At 44.1% G+C, this 12,964-nt stretch overlaps 1 protein-coding gene across 1 annotated transcript in view; it reads left to right on the top strand.

Annotated features, from left to right (window-relative positions):
• LOC123076724 (vegetative cell wall protein gp1) overlaps nucleotides 1-11,875 on the top strand; it is a 62,053-nt gene extending 50,178 nt beyond the window's left edge. Inside the window, exons 2-5 of the mRNA XM_044498842.1 lie at nucleotides 1,401-1,868; nucleotides 2,551-2,643; nucleotides 7,063-7,102; nucleotides 11,201-11,875. Coding sequence (XP_044354777.1) covers nucleotides 1,401-1,868; nucleotides 2,551-2,643; nucleotides 7,063-7,102; nucleotides 11,201-11,488 — 889 coding nt within the window. The 3' untranslated portion in view covers nucleotides 11,489-11,875. The remainder of the gene's footprint in view (nucleotides 1-1,400; nucleotides 1,869-2,550; nucleotides 2,644-7,062; nucleotides 7,103-11,200) is intronic.
• Nucleotides 11,876-12,964: the final 1,089 nt, after the last annotated feature.

The raw sequence follows: 12,964 nt of genomic DNA on the forward strand, positions 1-12,964 counted from the left end.
TTCAGGGCGTAGCTATGCACGAAAACATCGCACGGCTCCTGATGCATGTGTGAACGTGTTGTGCCATCCGTAGACGCCCGTCTTGGGGCTCCGTGGTGTGGCGCCTTCCACGGACGGTAGTGCCATTGTCACTTGGAGGGGGAATCGTGCGGGTGCGGTAGAACTGGAGGGAATCTAGTGGTGGGTTGTGTCCAAACCGTGTTCTGGGATGTTGTTATGGGTAGACCTGTCGCAACCAGGTGGAAGAGACCACTGGTCAAAGCCCGTCTGGCAAAAGTCAAAGGGCTAGATCTCCTGGTCAACTAGGATTGCGGGTGACCTTCGGCGCGTAGCTATGCCACCGAAATATCACACGGCTCCTGATGCATGTTGAGACTAGAGAGTAGGGACCTATTTATAGACTCCACTTCCAGGTGTTTTAATATTCCATCCGTTTCCGGAAAAATCTGGGTGACTCATGAACAATAATACTTTTCCTCCACCAAGGAGTTTCATGGAAAAATTTCCAATTCCAAAGTGTATAAGATTTAATAGCAATGAAAAAACACACAATATATATAATTTTCTTTGGTACTGTTAGCATGTGTCAATAAAATTGCTACTGTATTCCAGCAATATAATACATAGAACCTTAAAGCTACAAATTAACTATTTGAAAGTAGTGACATGTACATACTCAATGCAAATATTAACAATGTGCATACCGTTAAATGAGAGCAAATTTCCTTAATTTTCCGGAGTGGTTCCCATCTTCCTCCATAAATAACGAATTTTCAACAATAGACAATTCTGTGAATTCCTTTTCATGCAAAGCTGGCATTATTACCACAATTTTCCTCCACCTCCTCCTTGCCAATTCCATTGATAAATACTATAATTTTCCTTTCCAAGGTGCAGTCAAAATTATTTGACCAAACCCTTCCCCTAGAAAGTTTTCTATGTTGTTCCATAGAGCGAATAATGCCCCATATTGTACAATATCAAATTAAGTTAAATCAATTTGGCAGAGTTAGAAAAAACCAATATATAGCCAGCAATATGTATTTTGCGAGAGATATCACAACAACAGAAAAAACATTACATTCCAAATTGCACTAATTTTCCATGCAATTTGTTCACTCTCGTATTTAACAGCCAATAAATAATAAAATTATCATAAGTACATAAGCTCTTAGTTATCCATAATATTTTTCTTTTTCCTCAACAGTGGCATTTTAATTTTGTCTATTCCGGTTTGTTTAGTCATTAAACTGATCAATGTTCTGACAGGAAATGAAATTTATTCCTATCTTCCAAACCATCATCCTCGCAAAAAAAACTGATTAGCCATGTAGTCTGTGAGTTCTACACAATTTAGACAAAAAAAAGTGCTCGCAAAAAAAAGTCATCGCAAAAAAAAGGTCACTCGTGCCTTATCCACCTTGCCCCGACCACTCGTACCTCCACGCCCCTCGATCCAGCCCGACGCCACCCTTGATCTTCGCCGCCGCCGCCGCCGCCGCCGCCGCCCCCTTCTGCGCTGGCGCCGCCCCCGCCCGGGCCGCATCGTGGCGTTCCCGCCCTGCACCGCGCGCCCCCGTCCCCGCCCTGCACCGCGCGCCCCCGTCTCCGTTCCGCACCGCCGCCATCCTTCCTCGTCCCGCACCGCCGCCGTCCGTCCCCGCACCGCACTGCCGCCGGCCGTCCCCGCCCGCCCCGCATCGCCGTCGGCCGTCCCCGCCCGGCCCCATCCCCGCACCGGCCCGGTCGTCCCTGCCCCCTTCCTGGCCCCGTCGTCCACACCCCCTTCCTGCCCCACATCTGCTGGTGAGGTGGCCGTGGCCGCGGCTCCGGCGGTCCGGCGCCCCCTTGCCGGCCCTCTGCTACTGGTGAGCACCGGCTCCGGCTGTCCGGCGTCCTCTGCTGCTGATTTTTTCCTTTTTTTAGCTTTTTACCTGCTGTTAGTGCTTGGATAATGAGTCAATTTGATAAATACTACTGTTAGTGCTTGGATATATACATATTGTTAGTTTTTTACCTACTGTTAGTGCTTGGATATATAATAAGTCAATTTGGTGCTTTGATATATATACTGTTAGTATTTGGATATTTTACATCGATTTGGAATAGCACTACAGCAGCTTTAGTTTTTCATCACGAAAAAGTAATGAAATATGGTGTGGTGTGTGCACAGGAGAAGCTAGGGACTAGAGAGCATTGGCAAGACCCAAATTTTACATCGATTTGGACCTCCTATTAGTCACAGTAGTTTACTTGCTTGGAGTTTTCATTATGGTTGTCTCCCAATATACAAATGTACCAAGTTTGATTACCAAGTTAAGATTACTTATATAATATATAATGATATGTATACTTCCACGACGATGAGATGATATATATACTTTTGCCACGGTGGATTAGCATTCTTTATTGTGTCGCATCTTGGTGATGAGTGGTTTTTTGTTCATGATGGTCTTGCTACAAAATAATGATGAATTTTTTTTGACACTTGATGATCTAAGTTTTTTTGACACTTGATGATCTAAGTTTATTTGTTGGTAAAATTTACAGGCTTTCTGGTGTTGCATATCTTTGGAGTCATCGTCATCGAAGGCATTGGTCTGTGATTTCATCGCTGTTTGACTACTTCGTCTACAGTCGAGGGTGAGCTACGAATCCATCTTAATAATCATGTTAATAGATTTTCTTTTCTCGTCAAGTCGCGTAACCTAGGCGTCTCCCGTCCGAAATGGTTGCATCGATAAATATGCATTCAATTGCATATTTATCACCGCAGCTCTTTCTGATTGTCCAGCGTTTTCCACGGACAACCCGACGATGTGTAGATTGGGTACGTTGTCCATGCTCTACCCTGGTCCGAGACAGGATTTCGGTGGCGCCTTCCCGTTGTTCTTCGGAGCACATCCTCCCGGCTATTAGCCGCGACGTGTATCTGGAGAACAGCGGGGAGGTGCTACCGAAATTTTGTCTCGGAACAGGGTAGAGCATGGACAACGTACCCAATCTACACATCGTCGGGTGGGATTAGGACCCATCTTTACCTATTAGAGATGTAGGTGGACATTGCCGTCCACGCCGTAGAAAATAAAAATTTGATGTGATTAATTTAAATGAATCCTTAATTTTGTTGTTTGGCTCCCAATAAAGCAGAGGATGGCAGATAATCAGTGGATGTATAGTGGTTTTATCCGTCGGAATCGAGTAACATCAGAGTGGATCGCAAAAACCGATGTGTATTTGAAGGAGATATTCCGTAGTCCAATGAGAATTATCCCACCATGCCCCTGTGCGAGATGTGCCAGACGTCACCGTAAAAATCAGAAGGACATGACTGACCACCTTCGCACACGCAGATATATGCCAAGTTTTTGACATGCCGCCGATAAACTTAGCCGAGTAGGACCGTGGAAGAGAGGAGGTGATGCGACAATGCATCGATGGTTATGTGGACGACGGGGTCAGGGACATGCTAGATGATGTCATTGCTGCAGAAACGGCACATGCAACACCTTCAGAGAATGAACCGGAGGAGCCGGAGGCAACCGCAAAGGCCTTCTTGGAGGTCTTGGCCTCGTCGAAGAAACCTCTTTATGCGGGTGCAAAAATATCTCAGTTGGATGCCATCTCACAATTGATTGCAGTCAAGGCTGAGTACGGTTGTAGCCAGAAATGCTTCGAAGCATTCTTGGGAGTATGGGCTAACAGCCTCCCTGAGGGTCATGAACTGTCGAAAAGCATGTATGATACAAAGAAAATCATAAAGGCACTCTCTATGGATTATGAGAAAATAGATGTTTGCCCGAAGAATTGCCTTTTGTTTAGGCATGAGTATGCGGATGACAAGTACTGTAGGCAGTGTGGTTCGTCTCGGTACATTGAGGTGGTCGGTGAGGATGGTGAGAAAAGGAAGCTAGCCATCCCCGTTAAGGTTCTTCGGTATCTTGATTTTACAAAAAGACTACAGCGCCTTTTCATCACGGAGGAGTCTGCCAAAATGATGAAGTGGCACAAGGAAGGTATAACGTACAATCCAAAAAAAATCGTACATGCATCGGAAGGGGAAGCATGGAAGTCGTTCGATGAAGAATACCCCGAGGAAGCAGCCGAGGGTGGGAATGTCAGAATAGCCATATCAGGTGATGGGTTGAATCCATATGGTACGTGTTCAATCCATACAGTTGCTGGCCCGTGTTTGTAATTCCGCTCAATCTTCCTCCCGGTGCCCTAATGCAACGCAAGACCATGTTCTTGTCGCTCATCATTCCGGGCCTGATTATCCGGGGAAGCAACTGGGTGTGTTTATGCAGCCGCTGGTGGATGCTTTGCACCATTCTTGGTACTTTCCGAGGTTGACATACGACCGGGATCTGCAGAGAAATTTCTTGATGAAAGTTTGGTTGCACTATTGCATGCATGACTTTCCCGGCTACACTCTATTCTGTGGATGGTGTACAAGTGGGAAGATGCCATGCCCAGTGTGCATGCTGGTTCTGCGAATGATTTGGCTGAGTAAGGGTGGCAAGTATGTAGCCTTTGACCTGCATCGACAGTTCCTCCCTCCAGACCATCCAGACAGGGAAGACAAGGAGAACTTCACGAAAGGCCGGGTTGTTCATGAAGTAACCGAGATTCCAACATTTTCGGGGGTAGATGTTCTTGCTCAGCTAAAAGCTCTCCAGCCTAAAGTCAAAGGCAAAGGCAAAGCCAAAGCCAAAGGCTTCGAGGGATATGGTGAGACGCACAATTGAACTCACGTTACCCCCTTCTCGCAGCTTCCCTATTTCAAGGACCTCAAACTTCCTTACAATTTCGATGTGATGCACACCGAAAAGAGTGTGGCAGAGTCCCTTTTCCATACGATCCTCAACATTCCTGATAAGACGAAGGATAATGTTAAAGTTAGAGCCGATCAACAGAGAATTTGTGATAGAACACATCTGAACATGAAGCCTCCCACAGGCGGTCGAAAAAACTGGTTCAAGCCAGATGCTGACTTTGTCCTTAAACCGCCAGAAAAAAAGGAAGTACTTATCTGACTGAAACACATTTTGAAGTTCACCGACGGTTATGCATCGAATATAAGTAAGGGAGTCAATCTTTCAACGGGCAAAGGGACCGGCCGGTGATGGTTGGAGGCTATGTCCCTGAGCATGTCTGGCGAGTGCTTGCTGAGCTAAGCCATTTCTTCCGCACGCTCTGTGCTAAAGAAGTAAGTAAAGATGTGATTGAAAAATTACATAAGAAGGCACCGGAGTTGATAGTCAAGCTAGAGAAGATCTTTCCGCCAGGCTTCTTTACTCCGATGACACATCTCATTCTGCACCTCGTGAACGAGGTATTGTTGGGGGGGCCTGTGCAGAATCGCTGGCAGTATGGCCCTGAGAGACAGAACAAGCATCTCCGAAAGAAATGTGGAAACAAAGCTAAGATTGAAGCTTCCATAGCTGAGGCAGTTATCCTAGAGGAGGTGGCAGACCTCAGGACATCATACTATCCAGACCACGTTCTCCATCTGCATAACAAGGTGCCTCGATACAATATAGAAGAGCCCAAGTATCAACCCAGGCTCCATCTATTCAACGCGCAAGGTGGGAGGGCTGGGGCCTCGAAATGTTATAACATGCCACGACAAGAGTGGGAGGACCTCATGTTCTATATCTTACACAACATCAAGGAAGTTGAGGAAGTGTGGATGAGGTAATACCACTACGCCATTTCTTTATGTCTTCCCATCATCATGTTCTATGTTCACTTAGTCCCGGTCTAACACCGCTTTTCTTTTTTTTAGTGATTTTGTTCAAGAGGAATGGACGGGAATGAATCCTCCTACTGAGGCGGAGGCACTTACTCTTCTCCGTCATGGAAACCCTGGACGTAAAAATTTTGTTGCTTGGTTCATGGAGAAAGTAATTTTCCATACTCCACTATTAAATACCTAGTTCAACATTTATTAGTTAACTAATGCACACAACAATTTCAATTATACTTGTAGGGAAAAGATCCGAACATATCTATGGATGATGAATTGAGATGGGTTTCCATGGGTTTTGACCCTGCCGTCATGACATGTAAAAAGTATGATGTGAATAGGTATCGCTTCCATACAGAGGAGCACCAGAACAGCCGGCCTGATCCCAAAACTATAAATACCGAAGTGTACACCCCCGGTCAAAATTCAGTAGACTACTATGGAAGGGTACAAAATATATACGAGATTAAATTCCACCAGGGGCGCGAGACCCTAAGTCTGCATGTGTTCAAATGTCGATGGTTCGATTCGCGCGAGGGGGTAAAACATACGCCTTCCATTGGTTTGGTCGAAGTTAAACCAACCATCTACGCCGGAGCCGATCTCTTCATTGCGGCTACCCAAGCTACACAAGTATATTATCTGCCTTACCCATGCCAGAAAGAGTACCTAAAGGGTTGAGAAGTTGTGTTCAAGGTGTCGCCACATGGTAAGCTACCGAACCCGAATGAAGACGATTACTACAACATTAACCCCATGACATACGAGGGAGTGTTCTATCAAGAGCAACCTGATGATGATGATGTGGTTAGAAACGATGACGCTAGACCATTGGGTGATGATGATGTGGATCCAAACGATGACGATGCACGGAATGATGGTGAGACCATTGTCAATGAAAATGACATACTTATGCTAGAAAAGTTAAACGAAGACGCTGACGACGAGGAAGAGCCTCCACCTCCGTCAGACAACGAAGATGATATGATAGTGATGATGAGACCGACTAAGAAAGAGGTTACAACAGTGATGATTCATATGGGTTCTAGCAGATGTACGTTTCAAGTCTTTTTTCTATGGTTTAGGAATATGCCTTTTTATGCTTTTTATTAATGTGTTTATTATTCCTTATTATTAATATATAAGGTCGTGCCTATATGTACAGTATAAGCTCTCTGTAAGTTTTCATGCTCTTTATATTCCAAATAGAATAAGTTTTCTCCTTTGTTTAATTCCAACATACTTTTTGCAACATTACTTTATTCGTAAACTGCTAAATCAGGCGGATTATTTGGTTACAAACTGTTTTTCAGACTCGGTTATTTTGAAATACATGAAGTGCCAGCACAGCAGGTATATGTTTCTTCTTGGTATCTCTGAATAATTGGCATTGCCATAGTTAATACATTTTAGTATTTTTGTACTCAGACTACCACTGCTAACAATGCTAATATTCTAAAATTATTACACGTATAAAAGTCAAAATGTGTACACATGAATAAACCTAAGGAAGTAAGCAATTGTGTGGCTCCGCATTCTTCTGAAATTGGGTGGAAAAATTAATGCTTAGGGTGACCAATGAAATAATTAGTTTTGCTTTTTTATTTAGTTTTTCTGTCTTGAAAGAAAAGATAATCTTATAAAAATGACGCCATATGATCTAAGAACATAGTCCTTCCATCCCATAATATAAGATGTTATTACAATCAATATATGATGAGCACATTGGTTGTAATGACATCATATATTATAGGATGGAGGGAGTAATATTTTGGTGTCATTTATTATTACAATTTGTATTCTCGGATTTCAAATTCTTCATGTGTCGTTTCCATGATCCAGTTCACTAGCCCGTGCAACTGCACGGGTTGGCGACTAGTATTATTAAGAATGCAAAAATTCAGCAGCCGAACAACATTGACCTAGAAATAATGAAAAGCAAGCCCAAGGATGCATGACTCGCGATAGTAACTCCACCAGATAACCACCAACCATATGTTACAAGATGATATCAAAACAAAAAATACACAATTCCTAGACTACACTTTCAAGAAGGAATCACTGCACGTGCGCTGATGATGGTGAGTCCAATACGAGGTTGAACACCGGATTGTCGGGACAAACCCGGTTCGGCGACGAACACCAAATAGCCTCCAGCGACATGAACGCCGGATGAACCCCTCTCTCTCTCTCTCGCTCGGACGGAGGTGGAAGGAGGAGGACACTTGACACAAAGTTTTCCGGCGACATACACCACCCCACACGAACGGCGCCTCACCGACGAACGGCTTCACTTTTCTTTAGCACAAACTCTGTGGCACAGCCAACCGCTGAGAACACACGCGCACACATGCGACTACATCTCTCGCTCCTGGCCGCCCTCACGTAGGTGCTAAAATAGCACACGGTCACACATATCAGGGCCACCCCGCGCACGCACGCACTAGCTAACATACATACACGCAGACGTCCTATGCCTATGCTGCATCTCCACAACAGCCGCTTGACCCAGCAAAACAAACATGCATGTAGCTACACAACGGCCCGGCCGCCGCTCACACAAGGACACGACGCAGGTGCGTGTCGTCCTAGCTTGATTAGAGATCTTGTGTTTTCACCGGAGTGCATAAATTTGCCATTGAGGTTGTATGTACCATCATTTTTATCCGAAACCAACACCCCGATAAACAGATACCTCTGGAGAAGACAAACATCACATACTGCCTGCCTCCCTCACCGTCGAACCACCTTCAATCCAGCAGCAAACAGGCTAGACATGAGACCTCCGCCAGAGCCACGGTGTAGCACATGCCGGTGGAAGGAATGACTTGATGTCCCCGCATGAGACGTCGTGCGTAGCAGCATCCGCAGGCGGCGCATCCGCCAGAGGCTTCACTTGTCGGCAACAGACACTATCTGACGACTCCGAGAGAGATGCATGTGTCACCTGCCCAGCCGCATCGAACCCAGTCTGTTGATGGAGGGGCGTCCCATACTACCACCAGCCTCAGAAGTGCCGCCAACACCTCGAGTCCAAACTCTGAGTCATCAACACGACCACGGAGTCTGCCTCCGTTGAAGAAGAGGGGCCGCCGCCCCGATTCAGGTGCTACAGGGAGCACCCACAGTCGGGGCAGCTGCTGTCATCGCACATACAATAGCAACCACCATCGCAATCGTCAGATCCAGGCACTAGGTCTTGAATCTTTTGCGTGCCGCAGTCAGCCATGTCGGACCTGCCGTTGCACGGACTAGCAGGCCGCCTCCAGATCCGCAGCCCGTGGCAGCCGCCCCAATGCATCTGGCCTAGTCTGCTCTTCGATGCCCGCCACTGCCCGATTTGGGCCCGAGACTCCTTGGACGTGCAGCCACACGCCGAGCACCGACACCTCCATTGCCTCACCTCGCAAACCTACAGATTAAAAATACACGAGATGAAATTGGAGAACCAGGGTTCGATCCTTGGTCTCCAGGCTGCGATCGGGTGCTGCTAGCGACTCCGCCTAGGATCCCTCTCATTCTAAGTTGTAGGGCACGTCCTACTTGTTGCAATTCGATCCGGGTTTTTTCTGGTTTTTTTCGTCTCCATTTTTTTATTCTTTCTTGCATTTGTTTCTTCGTTTTACTTGCGTTTTGTTTCTTCTCCATTTTTTGTTTGGTTTTGTTTTTCTTCTCAAATTTTTGTGTTCTATTTATTTTTTTCTTATGTTTGTTTTCATTTCCACTCTACATTTTTGTATGGTTAAAAAACATTGTTTATTAAGTGATCAACAGTTTTTGTATACACGTTCAACATTGTACGAACACTTATTCAACAAATTTTTCAATACTTGTTCAACATTTTTCAAATACTCGTTCAATATTTTTTAATAATTATTCAACATTTTTTCCAAATATTTGTTCAACATTATTAAAACTTACTCTTTCAAATACTTGTTTAGCATTTTTCATATACTCGTTTAACATTTTTTGAATACTTATTCTACATTTTCCCAATACTTATTCGACATTTTGAGTACATTTTTAATATTCGTGTTCAACATTTTTTAATACTTATTCAAAAAAATTCAAATACTTGTTCGATATTTTTCAAATACTTGTTCAATATTTTGTAAATGCTTGATTAACATTTTTTATATATATGATCAAGAAATTTCATCATTTTTTTAGTACATGGTCAACATTTTTTGTATACACATTCAACATGTTTCAAAGCATGATTAACAATTTTTATATTATGTGAAGTATTTTTTTTGTAACATATATGTTTATAATATTTAAAAGTGTAACTAAAACTAGAAAATGGAATAAAAAACATGAAAAAATAACAGAAAAGAAAAGGAGTCAGTGTGCTTACCGCAAACTGGGCCGGCCCATATCGCCGTGCGCTTTAGCAAGTCGGATGACTCGACTCGCTTAATGTGAGATATAGGGGCGCCCCCACCGCCGCCCATCTCACCCTGGAGAGGGAGAGATGTGGGGCCCTTTCTTTTCGGACCAGGGGTTGCATCCTGCTTCGTCACCAAAAGTGCACCTGGCATCTAAAAAAAGTGAACCTGGCACTTGGGGCCCAGCTTGTTGCTAACAAATTGAACGAAAATTGACACACAATTCCTATGTAATTGTTCCTAAGAACTTGGCTGAATGATAACACAACTAAATGGCGATTTCCCAGAAACTGGGAACTTTGAATGATGATGTTAACAGGTATGAATTAATATAACCACAACCAAAAGTACACTGCTAATACCAACATGAGCGGGACATCAAATAGCCGAGTTCCAGGTTAAAACTTAAAGACCAGCAAAGACAACTGTATGACAAGAGGATTACAAATTTATCTTCCCTGAGATGCACACGAATTTTCAGCAGTAAAAACGACAACAATGATGGCGCGGATATGGGCTTAGATTAGAGTGGAGTGGATACTATAGACCCGGTTGAACTAGAACTGGGTCATTGTGGGCTAATTCACATATACAATATTTTGTCAGTCGCGTGACATTTTTACCTTGATGAGCATATGCGACCGTGGTGATAAACAACAACCAAGTGACCTTAGCATCGATCGTGGGTGGCGGCAGGAATTGTGGGTGAGTTGAAGTACGACTGTCGGCCAAAGGAGACGGGGGAGGGGATTCAACAAGTGTCCCGAGAGGCCAAAGGAGACGCCCAGACGAGAAGCAAGCAACATTCATGCCACAAAACACACTTCAATACTACTGCATTCCTCGATGTCTCCCTAACTTACACCTGAAATGTGATGTACCACTATACACTGGTTGCCCAGTTTCACATCCATTACCAAAGAAACGCATAAATTGTTGGCATGCATATGCATGGTACATGGTTATTTATTAGTTTCTTCTTTGCTAAAGTTCATGTAGAGTTTTCTATGGATTATTCAAGTAACTATCTTTTCCTCAAACTGATGCTTCTTTCAAATTTGAGGCTAAATGTCTTGTTGGATCTACACAAGTCGCGAATTCTCGTCGAAAGCTACCAGTGCAGAGCTCTTTCAAATTTGAGGCTGCTTGGTTGAGAGCTCCTGATTACAAGGAAACCATGGAAAAGGCCTGGACCGTGAAGAGATCAGGACACACTTCTCTTGGTGATACTTGGTCCAACTTGAATATGTTATCAGGGTCTCTAAAAGATTGGAGTGTCACTTCATTTAGGTTTTACAAAAGAAATCAGACAAAAGGAACTTCAGTTAAGGCGATTGAGAACAGGGCCTAGATTAGCAGAGGCTATTGCTGAAGAACTGAGTGTGGAAAAGAAGTCGTGTGAATTGTTTGAAAGAGACGAAATTATGGCTCGTCAATGCTCTAGAGTGGACTGGTTAAAGGAGGGTGACCATAACACTGTTTTTTTCCATGCTCGAGCTTCTGCACGTAGAAGAACAAATAGAATTTCTTTGCTTAAACGCGCAGATGGTTCAATTTGTGAGGATCTCCCTGAGACTAGAAATATGATCAAGAATTTCTATGCTGATTTATTCTCCTCGGAGGACTGTTCCTATATGCCTTGGGTTCTGAATGCCGTACATTGTAAAGTCACAGATGACATGAATTCAGAATTGTGTAAACTTATACCAATGAAGAAATCAGAAAAGCTCTATTTTCAGGTGGGACTGGCGGTACCTGATGGGGTTTATTCTATCAAACACATTGGGATTTTTTTGCGTGATGAAATTTGTGATGCAGTTCATTGCTTTCTGAATGGTGCGGAGGTTCCACTTTGGTTTTGTGATTCCACAATTGTCCTTATACCAAAGGTATCAAAACCTGATCATCTAACCAACTTCCGCCCTACCATCCTTTGCAACGTTCTATACAAAATAGCTTTCAAGGTCCTTGCTAACAGGTTGAAAGTTTGTTTGCCTGTTATTGTTTTTGAATGTCAAAGTGCTTTTGTCCCGGGACGCCTTATTACTGATAATGCACTGATTGCTTTTGAATGCCTGCACACAATCAGAAGACAACGTACCAAGAAACCATACTTTGCTCTTAAGATTAACATGATAAAGGCGTATGACAGGGTGAAGTGGTCTTGTCTTAAGGGCTGTTTGACCAAACTTGGTTTTGCTGACACATGGATTAAGACTGTTATGAGGTGTGTAACTGAGGTACGTTATTCGGTCAGGGTCAATGGAGAATTGACATATCCTGTGATACCGACTCGTGGCATTCGACAAGTTCACCCCATCAGACTATACTTATTTCTTCTTTGTACGGAGGGTCTCTCTTGCTTGCTTCTAAATAAGGAAGCTGGAGGTGATTAAAAAGGTCTACACAATGGCATCATTGGCCCTCCTATATCTCACCTGCTTTTCGTCGATGATAGCATATTTTTTGACAAGAGTGATGGTAAGAGTGTAGATTCCTTGAAATCAACTTTACAAATTTACTGTGATGGTTCAGAACAAAAGATTAATTTCTCAAAATCCTCTGTCTTCTTTGGTCCTCATTGTCCAGTTACCACAAGGAACAATGTTATGACTACTTTGCAAATTCAGAATGTTGCGTTGAATTCTACTTATTTGGGTATGCCAATTGAAGTGAGCACCGCCCGCCGAGGCGCACTGTCGCCGAAAACCGCCGCCGGAGCCGGGGAACCGCAAGGGTGAGAGGAAGGGGGCCGCCACCGCCGGCCTCGCCACGGCGCCGCGCGGGCAACACCAGCCGGCGGCAGTGGCAGGAGAAGGGGAAAATA

Source organism: Triticum aestivum, chromosome 1B (genome assembly GCF_018294505.1).
Source record: "Triticum aestivum cultivar Chinese Spring chromosome 1B, IWGSC CS RefSeq v2.1, whole genome shotgun sequence".
Taxonomy (NCBI): domain Eukaryota; kingdom Viridiplantae; phylum Streptophyta; class Magnoliopsida; order Poales; family Poaceae; genus Triticum; species Triticum aestivum.